At 44.2% G+C, this 20,641-nt stretch overlaps 1 protein-coding gene across 1 annotated transcript in view; it reads right to left on the bottom strand.

Moving 5' to 3' along the window:
* The window catches only part of LOC107545102 (anoctamin-4), a 124,697-nt gene that overhangs the window by 76,203 nt on the left and 27,853 nt on the right, over positions 1 to 20,641 (bottom strand). Inside the window, exons 4-6 of the mRNA XM_087813978.1 lie at positions 11,473 to 11,573; positions 8,019 to 8,063; positions 1,907 to 2,038 (exon numbers count right to left, since the gene is read on the bottom strand). Coding sequence (XP_087670104.1) covers positions 1,907 to 2,038; positions 8,019 to 8,063; positions 11,473 to 11,573 — 278 coding nt within the window. The remainder of the gene's footprint in view (positions 1 to 1,906; positions 2,039 to 8,018; positions 8,064 to 11,472; positions 11,574 to 20,641) is intronic.

Below are 20,641 nucleotides of genomic sequence, written 5' to 3'. Positions count from 1 at the left end.
AGTGAAACCCCAGGTGCACACCGTATATTTTATTGATTCCTCCATCCATCCATCTACCTACCTATCCATCCATCCAGTTCCTCTTCCATTTACCTTTATTCCTTTTAAGCAAAGCATAACTCCAGTGGACACAACATATACTTCATCAATTCCTCCCTTCATCTATTCAACTATCCATCCATCCCATTCCTCTTCCATTTACCTATGTCTTTGAAATAAAACACATCCCACAGTAATTCATTGAGCCCTCCATTCATCTACCCATCCATCCATCAATCATCCATCTATCTACTCATTCATGTATCCATGTATCCATGTGTCCATCCATCCATCCATCCATCCATCCATCCATCCATCCATCCATCCATCCATCCATGCATCTATCCATCCATGCATCCATCTATCCATGCACTGTGCCAAGAGACCCACCTGCACTGTGCTAGGCACTCTCTCAGGCAAGGGAGAAGCAAAGGGAAAATATGAATGTGAATCAGGCTCTATTCCAGAAGAATTTAAAACCAAATAATCACTTGCGTAAGAAGCTTCAAGGTGAACAGCAAAGGCACAATGAAGGTTTAAAGAGCAGGAAGGAACATGTCAGCTTTCATCTGCCTTTTTCTCTTAAGAAAACACCCATAGGTCCTGATCTCTGAGTTACCAGGAAGTCCCTCTCAGTTCTTATTTCCCAGGAAGAGTGAACTAGAATTTTGAGGCCGGGATGTGAGTTTCATGTTTTCTTCAATGACCCTTTTAAGTGTTCATATAATGTGGCTGGGTTGGCATCAGTCTGACCTGTGGGGATCTGCAGTTTGGTTATTTCAGAGGCTTACTGAGTTGCTTCCCTTGCATTATGCATTATATATTTTGATGCAGAACATCTATTTTTGAGTGTTCTTCTCTCCTTTGCTCTCTAGAAGTCCAAAGACTTTCATTGATTTTTCTGTTGCTAAAATGTGCCCCCACCTTGTGCTCCCTGCAACCTGACAACTACCATTTGGCTTAATTTTTCTCAAAGTTGACAATTTATTTATTTTTTAATCTGCCACCCCACCCCTCCCCTCCCCTCCCCTCCCCTCCCCTCCCCTCCCCTCCCCTCCCCTCCCCTCCCCTCCCCTCCCCTCCCCTCCCCTCCCCTCAGGTAAGTCATTTTACCGAGGCTGTCTCCATGGCTGGAGCAGGGAGAGCCAGGAATTCCTGAAGTCTGGCTGAGAGAGAGGCTGGGCTGACCTGATTTATGCCCCCTTTAAAAGGCTGTTTTTGCCTAGTTTACCATCTTTGGCACTCTTTTCTCTCTTGCCGCCAACCCTGCCATCTGGCCATGATCCTTGTCATCTCAGAAGCTTCAGTCAATTCTCTATGACTTTTCCAAGTCCTCAAAGGCTCAATTACTTAGCCGACTCCTCCCCTTACCATGTATATGTCAAAAGTGACAATGTATTGTTCAGAGACTGTCTTATAGATGAGCCTGGAAGCCAGCTGCTAGGCAGTGTAGCTTTTCCTGGGGCAACTCAGTTGCTGAAGAAAGGAGAACTGAACTAAGATTTAAAACAAACAAACCAACAACCCCTTTTTGAACAGGGAAAGGTATAGACCAGCTTCCGTGTCTGCTGGCTGGCTGCAGATGAGCCTGCAGGGGTCTCTGATCTGGGGATTGGCAGAGCCACAAGGTAGAAGGAGCCTGGGTCTCTGCATCACCATGCAGGTCACTCATCCAACACACATATGACCTCATGTTCGATTGTGTTAAGCTACTGAGATGTGGGGATTGTCTGTTAGAGCAGCTTGCTTACCCTGACTAATATCAAAGGGATATGGGCACTCACAGGACTCTCAGGGGAGAAAGGCTCTCCCACAGTGGCCCGTCCTTGTCCTTTGTAAGACAAGAACATTCACAGGAAACACTCACTGATGGATCCTTTGCTGGCTGAAGGGGGCAGTGTAGCAGTCATTCTCCTCCAGGTCTGGCAGTGTCTCCTTGTCCAATCTCATTGGCTTCCTAGGTAACCATCTCCGAAACCTGCTTATTTGTTTATCGATCCTGTGGGACATGAAAGGCAAGACCAAAGGGTACAGAATGTCAGCATTACACGGAAACACAGGTGGGAAGTCTCCACAGAGCCACGACTGTGACCCCACACACTCCAGGCACCCTCACCGCACTCAGGAAATCCGTTCCCCCATTTCCCAGATGGAAAGAAGTGAGCCACAGCTCCTGTGCTCTTCCTATTTCACCAAGGGGCTTCAACGTGACCGTCTACACGATCGCTGCCCCACGTGACACCACCACATGACTTAGGACTCCTAACCAGACTAGTAGGTTCTGGAAAGGAAGGTGACAGTCCCTTAGGCAAAGCAGCAGAGACCCTAACTGTATACATTCTGCAGGTTCTAGAAACTCATTCTGTGCTTCGGATAGCTCTTCACCCTCCCTTGGTTAGGGAAGAGCTCCAGCTGTAGTTGACTTCGGGCAGGGAGGCTGAGAGCACATCCCAGTGGGGGGGCTGTGCAGAGAGCCCCATGTCTTGATTTGCTTCCTGCCTGTCCCACCTTCCCCGAACCCTCTCAGCAGGCAGCAGGTTCTTTAGTTTTCACTTCTCTCCTTTTAAACTGACCCCATGGTTCTCATGCTGCTGGGGCATCTCTACCCACATGCATCATTCTGGCCACGGCACACATGATGTCAGGACAAGGAGAACAGAAGTATCTGAAGAGTGGTTTTCAAGCCCCGGTTTCCCCCTGGCTACCTCCCATCCCCTCTGACTTTTGCTGATGAAAACATCTGGCTTCCAAGCAACCAGATGCTCAATCACTCACAGCACCCACTGGCAGGAGCAAAAACCACAGCAGACTTCAAAATGATGGTGCTCCCTCAGGCATCCATACCACGGGATGATACGTTCCCCAAGGGCACACATCAAAGAGCATCTCTGTGAGGCAGAGCGAACAGGTCCCCTCCTCACTTTACTCATTTACAGGAGAGATCCAGGGCGGGGAGGGGTGACTGTTTAGCCCGAAACCCCCAGCCGATGCACAGAGCCAGGAGCAGAAAGCAGATTTGGACTCTTGATTCTAGAATCGCCCCATCCAAGTAGCTGATAGTAGAAATCTTCACTTAAGGGTCCAGAAGGGACAGATCCCTCTGGAGAGGAAAAATATCTGAATGCCATCTAAGTCTATTCACTGAAAACACATGGAATCCCGGCACGTTTTACTTTTTTTTTTTACAATTTTTAAAAATATTCACATGGCAGTTTATCTTTTTCAGTGGAACTCCCAGATGAAAAAAAAATATTATTTTTTATATTACCAATCGACTCCAAAGTGAAAAATAACAGCAAACTCCTTTCTTTTTCTTTTCTTTTTTTTTTTACCACCTCTTTTATTCTCAGCATTGTTCCAGCCTCACCTGGCCACCACTCCGCTTGGGGGTGGCTGTCCTTTTGCAGAACCCCTGGAATTTCAAACGGGAAAGAACCTCTCAGCTTCTCTAGGCCTCTCCTGTCGCCAGAGGACCTGTCTCCACTCTATACACACATAGAAGCCAAGATTCCACCCAGGGTCGTGGAGTCAGAACAGTAGATTGGAAAGGCCTGAAGCCCCCCAAAGGGAAAAGGCTCCAATCTCCTCCATCTTTCACCCTCCTGGTCCCTACCCCTCACTATCTCTTAAAAGACAATATAAAATATAGTGAGATGATGAGCTTCAGAGGAGCGGTGTGATCGCGACTGAGAACATGGGGCTGGAATGCACAGATGCAAATCCTGGCTCTGTAAGTATCAGCAGTGTGACCTTGGGCAAGGTATTTAACTTTGCTGTGCCTCAACTTCCTTATCTGTAAAATGGGCATGATAACTGTACTCAGCTCACAGGGCTGTGATGATTAACTGATAGGCACACAGAGTCTCTAGAACAGTGACTGGTGTACAACAAGCATTGGCTATTATTACTCTTTTTTCTTTTTTCAAAAATAAGAATTTGAGCAGCCAGCTTGCCTCTCCACATTGTTGTCTTTTATCTCTTTAATTCAAAGTTAATTGTGCTTCGCCAGCATGTATCACTTGTCCAAGTTCAATGACTTAGTCCTTAAATGGCATCACAAATTAGGCTTCCCGGGCTAAGCTGGTGGCTTTCCCCACGGGCCTTGGCTTTATTTCATCCGATTGCCTTAAAACTCATTCAAGAAAGGGGACACTGTATGGTGATGGGTGGTAACTAGATTTATGGTGCTGATCACTTTGTAATGTATACAAATGTCAAATGATAATGTTGTGCACCTGAAACTAATATGTTATATAAAAATTTTCCCTCAATAAAAAAAGAGGGCATTGGCTCAGAGGTTTTCCATAACCGAGTTTTTACCTCCCACGCATCTCCAGTGCGCAGCCCTCAGCGGATTGCACTGGGAGGGAGTCACGTTCTCACAGAATCTGGGCTCTGTGTGCAACGACTGTGAATGTGCTCCAGCCGGGTGCGGCGCTCAGCGTGGATAAAAACAAACAAAGCTGTGGAAAATCGGGCAGCGATGCTCTATGGGAATGAAATGGCAGCTTTCAGCAGCCAGCCTGCAACCCACAATTTAGATGAGATGTGGGGATGGTGAAGGGAGAGTAAAACAGGGTAAGGAAAATGATTAATTAACTCACTAAAAATGAGGAGACGCAGAACGAAGTGAAAGGGAAGGAAGAAGCAGTTGCCTGTCGTGGTGGAAAGAAGCTGGGAGCTGAGATGCGGATGCCTAAGTCCTGGCTCCGTGGCTTATCTGCTGTGTGACCTTCCACAAATCCCTCACCTGTCTGAGCCTATTTGTCAAGGGGTTTTGAGCAGAATCAGCATTATCACCATTATCATCATCATGAGCTTCAGGGCTGTTAGGTTCATAAAAGGTGGTGAGCAAGAAATGCTGTGGAGAAGCCGCCAGGGAGAGGACAGTGTCCTTAAATACTTATTGAGGATGATGGGACTGGAAAGTGACGGAAAGCAGGGGCAAAGGGGTTTTTAAACACTATCGCAGAAGAAAGATATTCGAAAGAGAGCTTAAGATTAAAGTCCCCGAGACACTAACTGGGGTCTGGGGTGTGGAAGGGCCTTCCCTGGGGCAGCCTGAGCAGAAGCAGGAAGACCAAGCGTGGCTTGTCCGGGTCCCAGCACACACGCTGGTCCACACTGTGTGCTCTTCATAACAACGAAGACAGACCAGCCAGCGTGGTCAGCAGCTTGTGTTCCTTTCTGGTTGGCAGAATGGACCTCCCTAGGTGTGTGCCCCCCAGTCCTCGGAACCTATGAATATGTCATGTGACATGGCAAAGGGGGCTTTGCGGATGGAAGTAAGGTTACAGGCCTAAAATAGGGAGAGCATCTGGTTACTCGGGTGCACCCGATTGAATCCCATGAGCCCCTGGAAGGCAAAGAACTTTCTCCGGCTGGAGACAGGGGAGATGAGGCAGAAGGGGAGGTCAGAGAGATTCAAAGTGTGAAAATAACTCAACCGGCTACTGCTGGCTTTGAAGATGATGAGGGCCAGCAGGGACGGCAGCGAGAAGGGGAGAATGACCTCTGCCCACGAACCGTAAAGAAACAGAGCCTGCACTGCCTGGAACTGAACTGTGCCAGCAACCTGCCTTTCTCTCTCCTTCTCTCCTCCTTCCTTCCTTCCTTCCTTCCTTCCTTCCTTCCTTCCTTCCTTCCTTCCTTCCTTCCTTCCTTCCTTCCTTCCTTCCTTCCTCCCTCCCTCCCTCCCTCCCTCCCTCCCTTCCTTCCTCCCTCCCTCACCCCCCTCCTTCTTTCTTCCTTTTTTAAAATGAAAACCCCACACACAGCCCTGCATTGCAGTCACTGAAGCCTCCTGGACTGGTAACAGTGAGACACCAGTGGGCTTGGATTTCTTTTCCTTCTTCTTAGAGCCAAGTCCCCTGTATTTACAGCCTCTCTTGGATATAAGTGAGGGATCTTTGGAAGTTGATACGATTCTTTTTAGGTCACAAGGCTACTAATTGGGGCACAGCCTAAATACCTTACAGGAGAGTCCAAAGGCTTTGGAACATTTACATATATTAATTTTTTAAAATGGGGATGGAAATATACAAGCTCTTTGCCTGCATATGCATCTGATACAGTTACAGCCGTGCTGACTGTCTCATGCAGCAGGGCCAGCATCATGCTGAAACAGTTGCACAGGACAGCCTCAGGCAGGATGTGTGGGGAATGGAGGGAAAAGTAGTAATGAGACCTCAGCTATGAGCCACCACAACAGTCACATTTGTTACTTTGTAATCACATCTTTTACAGACTACATTTGTACTACTGGGTGAAGGCAAAAAAATTTTAAAAATGGTGAAGAAAGATGATAAATTCCCTTTCTTTATAGGATACATAACTTCTCATGCTTGTTAAGCGTGCCTAAAGATAAGTCAAAACAACATTTAATAGACCAAGTACATGTATGAAAAGAGCATTTACTCCAAAACTGTATGTCTGAACTATGTGAGTATGATTTATGGGAGTCAGGTGACTTTTCAAAATGAAGATGTTTGTGAAAACACACTTTATTTCTCTGCCTGCTCAGAAACTTTATAATATCACTTCTCTTATCCTTAAAGGAGATAGGTCTGTTTCAGGGATCCTTTTATGAATTAATGAAATGAAATATCATTTATAAGGGTGAAACTAAAAGCTAAATTAAATATCCATATTTGGTATGCCATGAGAATTTGAGACCATTGGAGATCCATGTTGTATTACTGGCGTATGACCAGAACCACAAATTGGACATGTGCCTTTCCGTTTAACATCAGACCTGGCTACGCAGAGACAGACACGCTTCATCATCTAAATCAACCTGTTCTGCGGTGAAAGGAAGAGTTCACGTATACACAAAATTTTTTGACAAGGTGCATTTTAAAATCTACACCAGATACTGGGCTTCACAAAGTTGCACCACCAAAGTGATATCCGAAACTTAATTCTACGTGGCAAGCAATGCAATTCATCCTAGGAGCCCATTCTGAATCAAAGTGCCACACCACCATAGTTAGCTGGTCTTTTTTCCAGAATCTTCTAGTGCCTCCTAACGCCAAAATTTGTCTATGGTTTTCATTTATGTACTTAGAGTAGCATCAACTTTTTGAGGCCAGAGATTAGTGTTTAGAAAGCTGTCCTTCCAGTTCTAGAATCAAGGACTTCCCAAGCTCTTATTCATTCAAAACTTCCCCTCTGCACACATGGAGACTATATGATCGGACACGTCTCCTCTGCTTCCCTTCTTTCGGCTCCTGTTCTAAATCCTGTCCTCTTTCTGCTTTCCTCTGCCACAAAACTCATCAAGGTAGTAGTGAACAATCAATGCTTCTATTTTCTCTGGACCTCACCCATCTCCACCAGCTGGAATTGGGTTTCCATGACCCTCCACTTCATGGTCATCAGTCTACAAATGTCCTAAACCGGCACCATCAGCATCACTTGGGATCTTGATGGAGATGTACATTATTGAGCCTCACCTCAGAAACCCTGGGAAGGGGCCCATGGATCTGAGTATGAAAGAGCCCTGCAGATGACACCGATGCTTGCTAAAATCTGAGAACCACTGCTCCATGGACGCTGCTAGCACGGCGGTTACCGTGGTGACCAGACACTGACTCAGCTCTTACCCTTCACCAGTAGCTGAAGACCAGGGACTCGCTCCTGGTGCCTGTGGCACTGCCTTCCTCAGCTCTCCTCCTACTTCTTAAATGGTTCCTTTCATCCTCTTTCCATTTCTTCCTGTCTCCTTAATGCAGATTTTCCAAGGAATGGCCACGAGCCCTCTTCTCTCCTCTCTCTCCATCCCGCCCTGGGAAATACGATCCACTCCCCCGGCTAACGTCACTGCATCCATGCCTCTGACCCCCCAAAGTAGCTATTGCTGGAACATGCAGGGCAGCCAGTTCTCCCGTGTGACAAAGGCGCCTCTTGGATTCCTTGTCGTTTGTTCGAGCACACAAGGCGACAGGTCAAACACTCCCACGACAGAGCATGCCACTAACCTGCTCATGAACTTGTACCGGCGGGGCAGGTAATAGATTTTTCTCCTGGAAGAACAGCAAAAATGAAGCCAGTCGAGAAGAAAACCCATCGTCAGTTACAGTTTGAACTAGCAAGGAAGGAAAGGAGATTGAAGATAGAAGCCTGTAAGAGGTGAAGGAGAAAAAACTAAAAAGAGATTAACAGTGAGGAATGTAGTGGGAGCCTAGGGCATGCGTTTCTGAGCCACAGAATCTTACGAGACGCTGATATTTCTTTCTCTCCTCATTACCAGGATAGTTTATGGTTGCCACTAGTCTATAAAGCCCTGGACAGGGCGGTGATGTGGAGCAACTGGCATTCGCATGGATTCAGCTGAGGTCACCTTTTCTCAGGGACGCAGAGATGGGCTGCCAGCCTGCTGGCAATGTACGTAACTTAACGGGACACTGTTATACTAGCCAATATTTACATAGCACTTTAAGTTTACAGAACCTTTCTCTCATGTGATACAAGCAGGGGCAATAGAAAAAGATAAGTATTTTACAACCAGTACAAGAAGAACACTAACTGGTCAGCATCAACATCCAGCTGGAAATACTGCCTAACCGGTGCCCTGCTTATAGTGAATTACAGATATAAACTAAGGCATCGGGAAAATACCTGTAAAAATTGTACTTAGTAAGGCCATGTCATACTTCTGTGTATCTGCATTGTTTAAATATCAGCAATGAAAATTCTGGGTGTAGTTGAAATAAAGAGCGCATGTGCTGGCTGCTTTATTAAAATGCAATTTCTCTTTCCATATTTTGGGCTTTGGCCAATGGAGTAGCCATGAACCAGAGGTGGTTTATAGGTTTTCAGAACTGTTACTGAGCTATCTCACTTTTGAAAAATGGAAAGCTTATATCCCTAAAATTATATTTAATGTCTGTGAAAAGTTAAAAACATATCCATGTTGTTAACAGGCAAAACTATAGAGACAATAAAAATGTAAGTGGTTGCTTGGGTTTGGGGTTGGGGTGGGTAGTGGGGGGAAGGGATGAACAGATGGAGCCCAGAATATGCATTTGAAATATGCATTTGTCAAAACCCACAGAACTGTGCAACAAAAAGAGTGAGCCCTAAAGTAATTCTATGGACTTTAGTTAATAATGATGTATTAATACTGGTGCATCAATCATAAGAAATATACCATACTAATGCAATATATTAATAGGAAACTGCATGGGGTGAGAGGGGCTGGGTATATGGGAATACTCTGTACTATCTACTCAATTTTCTGTAGACCTAAAAATGCCCTAAAATAGTCTATTTAAAAAACTCCATATTCATGGAATACAGGTATTTAAGAAGCAGGTTTTATCGGCAATTTCCCACCAGAAACCTATTCCTCAACTTTCCTTTAAGCACTGTAGGAATAGAAATCCAAGGAGACTAAACCAGGGATGCAGACTTGCAGTCTGCAGAAAATAGTAAATCAGATTAAGATTATTGGGGGCATTTACATTCAGGCCAACGGGTGTTTGTACATTCTGTTGAAATGATGCGGCAGGGCAGTTCCTCGTTTGGAAATGCACATACCTCCCTAGGCTAGAGTTATTTGTCTGAAATGTTGCATGAGATGACCGCACAAACTCTAAACACATCAAGTTGCACCAAGTGAAGCCATGCTCAGGTAAAATCCCATCAATATTAACAAGGCCTATTAGTGTCCAATCATTAACAGTATTTTCTCCTGAAACTGTTGTAGTGTAGGAATTCCTACACTTAAAAAGGAGATTATTATTCATTATTTATGGTTTTCGTTTTATTGCTTGGATCACATTTTCTTACTGCTACAGCAGAAAAGTACTAACGCCGCTCACAGGCAGCACTTTTCTGCTGGGGAATGAGCACGCAGAAGCGTTATTTATGACATGGCCGGTGTTCAGGTAGGAAATCCTTCCAGGTACTAAAGGAACTTGCTCTATGTTAACAGTGCTCAAGTTTTCACAGTCTGCTTGGGGTCTTGGCTCTAGACGTGTGTTCCGTTGGGAGGGGGTATCAGTTTCACTAAGTTTCACCAACTTGCTTCGACCAAAAGGTAGACTTTTGGCTTTGTTGGCTAAAAGATGTTGGTCTGATATAGGAGCCTATCTAAGCCTATTTTGCAGTGTCCCTCATGTGTGATACAGTATCAACCCATATTAGCTACAGCATTGATAACTGGCTTTAATGAATTATAATTCGAGTGTAACAATTTTCAATGGAAACTAAATTGAGAATCCTTCTCTCTCTTAGTGACAATATATATTTTTTAAATCCCTGAATGCTTAGATTTCCTTCGCAACATTTTAAATACAAAAATACATCCAAATGGGGGGGGGGGGGACACATCTGTAATACTTTCAACAATAAAGATCCATTTTAAAAAATACATCCAAAGATTAGAACTATGTTTATCTCAATTCTTTGGAGAATTCTACCTCAACGAAAAATAAATGCTAGAAATCCCAGCTTCTATTTGGACTTAATATTAGAACATAAAGGCCAACAAACAAAGAACGTAATATACACCAGGGAGATATATTACAGGACTCTGAATGGAAATTGCCCTTCTCTAAATGTGTCCCTAGCTCCTCTCTGTCTCTATGAATGTAGCTGATTCTTTGTCTCTATTACTTTCTACAGCTCATTAAGACGTATATTTTAGAATGTGCACCAGTTTGCCACGTTCCCAATGTCTGACTTGGTCTTCTTGGCAAATAGCAAACCAAACGTATATAGTGCTTTAGTCCCTTTGGAACTGTCCTTGGTACTAAAACCCTCCACCTCCTTTAGAAGATTGCATTACGGACTTCCCACATATCCTGGCATTTCACTTTTCCTTAACTTATAGGGAAACTAAGAATGTTCGCTTTGAAATTAAGGTAAATTAATCCTTTTAAATGAGCAACCCACACAAAGTATTTTCTATTGCTCTAAGAATAAATACAAATGCTTGTTTGTACTAATAAGCTGACTTTTAAAATTTTAAATATTGGTTATTTTAAAAAATAGAGCACATTCTCATGAAATTTCTTGAACTTGTTTCTATGGAGGCAGATTTTAATGTTTTTTTGGAAGGTTGCCGACAATAAGGACCACGAATATCACTGGGCACCATGGATGCCTAGAGTCTGGCTCAGCAACGCAGCAGTAAGAAGGGCTCCCAAAAATGGCACTTGGGAAATGAAAATGCCACTTGGAAAATTCTTTTTTGCAGACACTTGAAACATCTAACTGCTAAGGAATGAATTAACCAGAAACTTTCACAAAAAGCCATGAAATCATTACTGGCCATGAAGACCTACTGCACTTCCTAAACATTTCAAGGATTTTCTTCTCTAGCAGCATTCCAGTCTGCATTTCAGTTTTATTTGTTCCGAGAGCCGAGTCCATTAGGTTTACAGTGAAGCAGCAGAGAGAAAGGGGGAAAAACACACTGACACCTACCTGAAAGGCATTCTTACATTCATTTGTTCTGCGTATCTTCCAAGCACTTCCCATGGGGCATGCAACTTCACAAAGATAATGTCACTGTTTATTAGAGAGGACTGAAACAGAAAAAAGAAACTCAATTAAAACGCTTATCCAAGTCTCCTGGGGTTGAAACTGAGTTGGAACTTAGAACGCATGACCCTGTATGGAGTTCAAGGTTGGGGCATTCTTCAATAATAGGTTGGACCACTGCAGGTACATACAGTCAGTTAACAAACAGACCCCTGTCTACCAGGCACTGGACACCCAGCTGGGAACAGAAGAGATACGAATGACATTTACACATTCTGCAAAAAACCTGTTTTTAGAAAGAGAGGCAACAAGTTAAAAAGGGAGGGATACATTGAGATAGTGATGAGTGTTGTGGGGTGGGGAGCACACACTAGAGGTCAAGGTAAGGCCTCCCTGAGGCGGGGACGTGAGAGCTGAGACATGAAGGAAGCAGCACCCAGGGAAAGAGCGGGGAATGAGCGTTCCAGATGCAAAGGCCCTAACCTGGGGCCTGGCTTGGTGTGGCCTAGGTCTGAGGGGAGGAAGGAGGGTAGAGCGGCCGGAGGGTGGGAATCGTGAAATTGGCCTAAGAAAGAGGCTGAAAAGTGAGCAGGGGCCAGAGCATGGGGTCCCTCACAGGCCACCATGAGATGGCTGGAATTTAATCTGGGAACGCCAGGAAGTCATTTGGATTTAGGTTTTCAAAGATCACTCTGGTTGCTTCGTGGAGAACCGATTATATGAGGGAGAATTCCAGGGAGAGCAGAGGGAGGGAGAGATGCTCTCAATTATCCAGGCCAAAGAAAGTTGGTGGTGGAGGTGCAGGTGGGGGGACCTAAGGGAAGCGTGACTTAAACCTGGGTCAGCATCAGGCAAAGAGTTTTTGAAGGACCCAAGCCTTTGCCTCCTGTGGGGCATTTTATCAACACGTCATTTAGACAGGGAAATAAACTGGGGCGTCCCACCCTGATAACCGCCCGACAGATTCTGGCCTATGAGCCTGGCCAAAGGGAGCCATTTCCCAGGGGGAGCGTGGGTTGTGGAAGGAGGTAGAATAAAGGTGAGAAAACAGTGAGCCGAGCCCGTGTAAGTTAGCAAAGCGGCCAGTGGCTTTCCGACCTCTTTCTCACACAGGGTTGTTCTGAACTGCGTGTCCTTTAAACTTAGATGGTTCAAGAATGTTGAAAGATATGTCAGTGTTTGTGGCTGAACTCTCCTTATAATAGTATTTAGGAAAACCCAACATTTTCACACACCTGACAAAAACAGACGCTCAACTTTAGGCACCAGAGGGGATAAATCTGTGCTACGGAAAATTGTTTCTTCAACTGTAGGTGATGTTCACTTATAACTCATTTCTGGTATTTTCATTTAGAGTCTTTTTGCTGGGCTTATAAATACTGTATTTAAGAACTCCTCAAGGTAAAAATCAAACTGGGGTCAACTACAATGTTCTCAGGACTCTGGTGATGCTGAGCTTCCCCCCCACGGTGGTGGGGGCGCCCCCCAACTGCTCTGAAAAAAATCAAACTTTCTTGTCATTCAGGCTGAACGAGGTCTTATCCTCAGAATAAAGACTCTATTTCCTAAAAATGGTTTTTTGTGTGTACATCAAAGATAGACTTCAGAGTCTAGGGCTATTTTGTGGCTTCTTCATTTGGAAATTTTCATTGGGGTCATGGAATTCTTTAAACCCCCAGCTTTCCCCCGAGAGCCTACGCCCAGCACTGTCTCTGCCCTCATCTAGGAGAGATGGTAAAGACGCACAGTGAGAGCACAACACGGGCATGCGAGTGACTCACAGAATCTGACTGAGTCACAGAATCAGCCCGACTGGATTTAGAGCAGACTCTACTCCTACAACAGGCTCTCTCCAGGGAACTGCTGTGTTGTTTGTTGTACAGAAAATAAAAAATCCAGTGGAAGAATAGTCATTTCCTAGATCCCCACGAATGTATGAGACCCTGGCAAGAATACATCAGTATCCTCTACTCAGGCCACCTTTTAAACGCCACCTTTCTGTGTGTGGGAAAGCCAAGTTCATGATCTAAACCCACTGAATCAACTAAGATTCTAAGGTGGGGTCTCAACCATTTTCTGCTAAAAAGCACAGCTGTTTTGTGATTCACTCAACATGATAAAAAAAAAAACCTTATGTTTCTTGTTATTTTAATTATAATAATTCTAAGAGCACCACTTAATTTTTTTAGTGCTTTGAATTTTGGAAACACTTCCCCACGTTATCTCATTTTATTACCACACAGACCTTGAGAGAGAGGCTGTCCCTTCCTTTTCTCAAAGGAGCAGGGAGAAAACAGGTCCAGGAACCCATAAGCAAACGGAGCATTTATCCAGACAGAGCTGAGTCCCTTGTCAATTTTTAAAATTTATCTTTACTGTTGAAAGAATTACAGATGTCCCCTTTCCCCACCCACCCCCATTGAGTCCCTCCACCCCACATCCCCCCACCCCTTGTCAATTTTATCTAATAAACTCTGAGGTTCAGATTAATCCATGGCTTCATACCTGCAAGGAAGATGAAAAACCCTTGAATTACCCCTTTATCAGCTTATACAAACTAATCTGAAAAGAATTTCACACTTTAGGAAACAAAGAAAAACGAAAAGGAATATTAAGCTACTAATGAACTGAGATGCGATTCAAGACTATTAAAAGTTATTTTGATACTCTTGAGAGAAATGTTAATGGAATGCCCTTGAATAACGACGTATGTCTATTTGTAGGTCCCGTGTGCATGTATGCACACACGTGCGGTCTGTGTGCACACGCACATGCCTGTGTTTGTGTGTGTGTATGGGGCTTATTATTTGTATTCAGTTTTTCAAGGAGCAGCTGAACTTCAGCCCAGAAAAAATAAATGTGAAACAGATGATCGCTAATTAAATGACTTATATATCATTCTTTCCTCTACTGCTGAGTGATTACGTTACTGTCTCTAAATAGGTTTATCTTCATTATTAAGTATTCGCTTCCACATTAAACCAAGTGCAAAAGTGCCAAAGTGAAGAGAAATGAGAATGACTTGTTTGAAACCTGGAGCCGTTTCATTAACATACTGCAATAAAAATCCCTTAGGTTAGATCCCTGGGGAGAAAAAAAATGACCATCGAGAGAAGTTTAGAAACTATCCTTTGAAGAATAACTGGAGCGATTAAGCGGTAGCACCAAACCTACCTGGAGTGGAAACAAATGCAATCCACAGAAAACATTCCGTTTCCCCCTTCATTCAGAAAGAACACACCGAACACCTTCTACGTACTTGATGTCAGGAACACCAAGGCACGTAAATCAAGGTCCTTGCCTTGGTTCGCCAAAATTTAGTAAGGGAAATTTAGATAAGGCAATAGTTAGAAAAAGAAAAAATAGCATGCTGTTATCTAATCCAAGTAATCCATCTCCCATTTCTACACATCAGCACCCCTGACCCCACTGCTGAGAGGGGACTCGGAGGGACAAACGGGTTTGGGAGTGGGGTCATGGAGACAGATCATAAATTCAGTTTTGGAAGTGTTAACTTCAAGACACCCATGAGGAGGTCTTGTGGGTGGTTAAGAGAAATGAGTCTGGAGCTCAGGGGAGCCATCTGGGCCAGAGTAAATGTGGCCGGGATATAGACAATATTAAAGTCCATGGGACTGAACGAGGTCACTGGGAGAAAGTATGGGTCCAGAGCCACATAGGGAGCCGAGTCACAAAGGTTAGTTGGAAATGCAGATTCTCAGGCTGGATTGTACACATTTATGCTCACGTTCATATGTCTGCCTCTTACTGACTCTGTGACTTGGACAAGCCTCTCTATGCCTCAGTTTGTTCAACTGTAAAATGGGAAATGATAGTTGTATCTATTTACTGAATTGTAGTAAAAGACATAACACAGGTAAGGTACACACAGTACATCTAAAAACATGTTGGTTATTGTCTCCAAGAAGGGTCACAGCATACTGGTGGCGGTGGGAAGTACACAGCACTCATCCCAGTTACAACCTGGGAAGAAATAAGAAACCAGTATCTGGGAAGGCTTTTCCAGTCTTTGACTACAAGGCTAAACCAGAAGAAATCCTGAGAGTCAAGTCCCCAAATCCTGCCTCCTGTCCCTCCACAGTGCCCAGCGTCTACTGACTACACGTTCCTCTAAGGACATTCATCTATTCATCAACATTCTACAGACCACATCCCAACCCTCATGGAGTTCAGGGTCTGTTGGGGTCACAGACCCTCAATCAACACGCCTCTCTGTGCTTAAAAGAATAAAGGAGAGTAATGAAATAGAAAGGAATGGTGCAAAGGAGATGCTATGTTAGATAGAGTGGTGTGGAGAGGCCTTTTGATAAAGTGCCATTTGAGCTGAAACCTGAAGACAGTGCCGGCAAAGGCTGTTCCATTATCTCAGAAGAGAGCACTGCAGGCCACGGGAACAGTCAAAGGCAAAGTGCCCGAGGCACCTATGTGCCCGCAGGTTCCACTAATCGAGCATGAAGGGTCAAACCAGGTTGGCCACTTGCTTCCGTTCTGTATCCCTTTAGGCAACTACCTGGATAGCACTTTCCCACAACCATGCTGCTAATAAAACAAAGCAAACCTCTAAAAGGCTGGGGCAAAAAGGAGTTATTAATTTCCAACTGGGAAGTCAGATAAGCTTCTGGGAGAAAAAAAGTAGAGTAATGTTTGGGGGCTTCTGTACAAATTAAATCCACTAATCTCAGGCCAGCCTGGGAGGCAGGCATCGTTACCCTGACTTACTGCAGGAGGAACTAAAGTAGGAGTCGGGGTGCCTTGGCTAAGGTCACACTGTGAGTGAGGAGGGGGCCCGGACCCTCCCCAAGGCAGCTGGGCTCCTGAACGGCTGCTCGGCAACGGGAAGCTGAGGCCAACGCGAGCTCAGCTCCACTGTCATTTTGATTTTTGGATAAATGCTTGGTTACCTATCAGAATCCAGGGCACAGTGCACACAGTTTCCGCTGCATCCTAAAATGAATGTAAGGCCAGTGATAAAAATCACCTTGAAGTCTGGTTCTGCCACTCACTACTTGTGTGTCTCTGGGGGCGCTATTTAATTCATGAGCCTCAGTTTCTGCATTTTAAAAAAAAAACGTTCTCATTGATTTTTAGAGAGAGAGGAAGGGAGAGGGAGAGAGAGACAGAAACATCATCACTCAGCTGCCTCCTGCAAGCCCCTTACTGGGGATGGAGCCGCAACGCGGGCATGTGCCCTAACCGGGAATCAAAGCAGCGACCTCTTTCTTGGCTCATGGGTCGATGCTCAACCACTGAGCTGCACCGGCCAGGGAGTTGCCTCATTTGTGAAGTGAGGATAACAAACGCCCACCTTGCAGGGTTGTTCTAAAGCTGCCATAATCGCACAATAGGTGGTTCAATAAGTCAGACTTTCCTTCTTTCTCCCATCGTCACTGAATGCTCCGTGTATATTCTGCTAACCCATAGATGATGCTAGAACTTCCTGATGGGTCTGGAATCCAGCCTCTGAAACTGACTGAGAAATGTACATTTCTGGAGGGTGAAGGGGCCTGAAGTAATTGCTAAGAATTTCAACTCCTCTCCGCAGGGCTGCCGCCCAACCAGCTGTGTGTCACTGGGTAAATGACTTGCACTTTTTTGCACTTCAGTTTCTCTGAAAAATGAGGGCATATGTCTCTAAAATAACTTTTGCATTTTTAAATTCTTTTTTTCCTTAGGGACAAACCAGGATTTGTGAGTGTAGTTCGAAGAAGCTCTTCAGCCGATTGTGATGCAATTCTCTCTCCACAACACACACACACACTCACAAACACTGACCGCACCTGGTCAAGAGAAGCCTGGGAGGCACTGTATGTTCCTAAATGATCAGTGTTCATTCCCTAAAGATGACATTAGCATTAGTGACAGGAAATAGGTGTGTGAAATGGCCATTCACTACCTCACAGCACATCTTTAAATGGGGGTTCACTAAGGACTGCACTCAGGTCCTAGTCTCATCTACCTGTTCTCCATGGGTGATCTCATCCCTTCCCAATGACTTCAGGCCTGTCACCTGTCTTCTGATGTCTTCCAGATTCGTATCTTTGGCCCAGACCTCTCTTCCAAGTTCCACATGGGCACAGCCAATGGGCTACACGATACCTGCCCTCAGCTGTCTCACTGGCGTATCCGACTCAGCGTGTCGAAAAGGAATCTGTTTCTCTGGCAAACTGCTCCTCAGTGGCCCCAAATTTGGGAAGTGACACAACCATCCGTCCACTCGCTCAAGTCCAGGAGTGTTTCTTAGATTACTTTCTGAACATCGTGAGATCTAGACTATGAGTATGTTTCTCACATTACTGATTGGCTTGTTAAAACATTATTATTAGACAGAAAAATTCCATCTTCTAGCCACTACAAAGGTTCCAGTATGGTTTAAATTTATGAGAAGCTCAAGTAAACACTCCTGTAGGCCACAGACAGGGGAGGTCTAGTGCTGAGTTGCTAAGCACAAAGTTTCAAATATTTTGTTAAGTGAACAGTGATACAAGGTGCTCCTGATGACTCTGCATCGACCCTGGCAATCCCTACATCGAGCCTAGGAAAATTACTGCATCAGCATAGCTGAAGAAAATCAGTGTTTGGTCTATCAGTCAGGACGGGCTAAGTTAGGCTGTAGCAACAAATAACTCCAAATATCAGTGACTTAACTAGACCTGTACTGTCAAGATGGTAGTTGCTAACTACATGTGACTATTAAGTACTTGAAATATACTGAGTCCAAATTGAGATGTGCTGTCTGTGGAAAATATACACAAGATTTTGAAGACTTAGAATGTCTGAAAAAATGTAAAATATATCCTTAACTTCTATATTGATTACATGTTTGATAATAATTTAGATCTACTGAATTAAATGAAACATTAAAATTAATTGTATCTGTTTTTTACTTTTTATAGGTGACTACTAGAAAATCTAAAATTACATGATTTCTATTGGCTCGTGATAGGATAAAGGTTTATTTCTCATTTTGCTACATGTCCACTGCAGGTCAGCTCACTGTAGTGACTCACGCTGATGGGCCACTGTGCTAGAGGGAAGGCAGAGCTCAGAGGGTCCTGGCAGTTCTGCACTGAGCCCACTGAACAGAAGTAGTCATATGGACCCATTTGTCTACAAGGTCAGCAGGAAGAGAAATTATATCGGATAAGTAATGCTAATTAATGCATCCTGATGTGGAGTACCCTTCCTCCATCACCTACTCAGGATCACAGATTTACGGTGTAAAAGCAAGTGTCTTCCTCACAACAAGGCTACTCATAAAGTCATTCAAAAAATGCCTCAAGAAAATCGCAACTACATCCTAGGTACTATGTTGGCCCCTAGAAATACAGAGAAGGCTAAGAACATGGTCTTGGATCTCAGGGAACTTACATTTCAACAGAGCAACTGTTATACTAACTACAAATGATGTGATGATTATAATCAGAAGTTGGTCTAATTTCCTCTAAAAGCACAGAGAGAAAATGCTCCCTTTCTGGATGCTCCCTCTATGTAGCAATAAATCTCTCCTTAGGAGTAAGCAACGTCAGCTCCGACCCACACAGCTCCAAAGTTCTTTCACTTGTTACAGATCATCTTAACATTCCCTTATTCCTTCAAGGCAGCATATTAGATAAGTTGAACTTAGGGACAACTATATCATCACAGTTATGCTTTATATTATCACAGATAATCAACCCACTGATAACTATACACAGGTATGACCCAATCAATAACCTGCGAGCATTCTGTCCTTCGCGAGGCGCAATGATGAACAGACCTGGAAAGGACCCATGAGCAGGGTGCCTCCTGCCAGGGGAGTAATTTTACTTGGGAAATTCTTTCTAATGCTCTTGGAGGCTATGAAGATCACGACATCCCTCCCAGGCCCATTCTATTTATCTCTTGGTGGAGTGCTGATCAAAATCAGAGAATGCAGAATGGTGTATGTAGCCATATAGCTTACAAAGTTCTTTTTACCTAAACATTATTAAAAAGCTGTCAAGAAACGGCTCATATGATTTTAATAACAAAAGAATGTAGCTGACAGACTATACCTCAACTCATATCAGTTTCCCATTGGTATAATGATGCTATAAATCCTTTGCTTACTTTGCAAGGCTAAGCCTTGCACATATATATATGTGTAGATATATATATCTACATACAATATATATATGTAACCACATTTATTATTATATAATATTATATAGTGATATATTATTACACATATGTATTACACAAATTAATATACATTATATTAGATAATGCATTTGAAACTATGTTTTTTAGGTGTCATTATGCGTCTCTGGTGTCTGGTACTCCTCCCCTTTGGGACACATGGAAGTCTGACCTTCCTGGCCCACTGTAGTGGGCTGGAGCCATAGGATGAGCTCTGGCCATTGAGTTGTGAGCAGAAGCCTTGAAGATTCATCCATGCCACAGAGGCAGGTGTCCGAATGAAGTTGCTCTACTGCTGGGTCCCTGGTAACTACAAAAACAGTCCCCTTCCCTTTCCCCCTCCGATCCTGAGATCAAGAACTATCCCTGTTACCTTAAGCCTCTGAGTGACATGGAGAATAGTGCAGTGTGCAGACAACGTTTTACTGAGTTGTACACATGAGCCTGTATGGTTTTGCCAACCAAACTCACCCCAACCAATTCAATTAAAAAATAATAAAGACCTGCATGGAACTTTAGGAGATCACAGGGGGACAGAGATATAGAAGGAAAGGGGACCCAGGACCAAGTCTTAGGAGGTCTCACATTTGCAGAGCAAATGCAAGATGAGGGGGAGCAAAGGACATTAAAAAGGGGCCAGCGGAGAAGGGAAAGTTCCAGAAGAGCACGCCCTACCTCCTGAGTCAAGAAAGGAATGTTTTTCAAGGAAGGAACAAGCCACTCTGCACAGATGCCGCTGACAAGGCCAATGAGGTAACAGGGATGGCATGACCGCTGGGTTTGTTCGGAGCCGACCTTCATAAAAGCAGTTTCTATGGAATGATGAAGGAGAAAGCCCGGACTGAGCAATTCGAAAAGTCTGGCAGGCAAGGACACGGAGACAGTGATGCTAGACAAAGCTCTCAAGGCTTTTCTGTGAAGCCGTCAGAGGAGA

This window comes from Miniopterus natalensis, chromosome 2 (genome assembly GCF_054644295.1).
Source record: "Miniopterus natalensis isolate mMinNat1 chromosome 2, mMinNat1.hap1, whole genome shotgun sequence".
Taxonomy (NCBI): domain Eukaryota; kingdom Metazoa; phylum Chordata; class Mammalia; order Chiroptera; family Miniopteridae; genus Miniopterus; species Miniopterus natalensis.
This window is presented reverse-complemented; position numbering and strand designations above follow the sequence as displayed.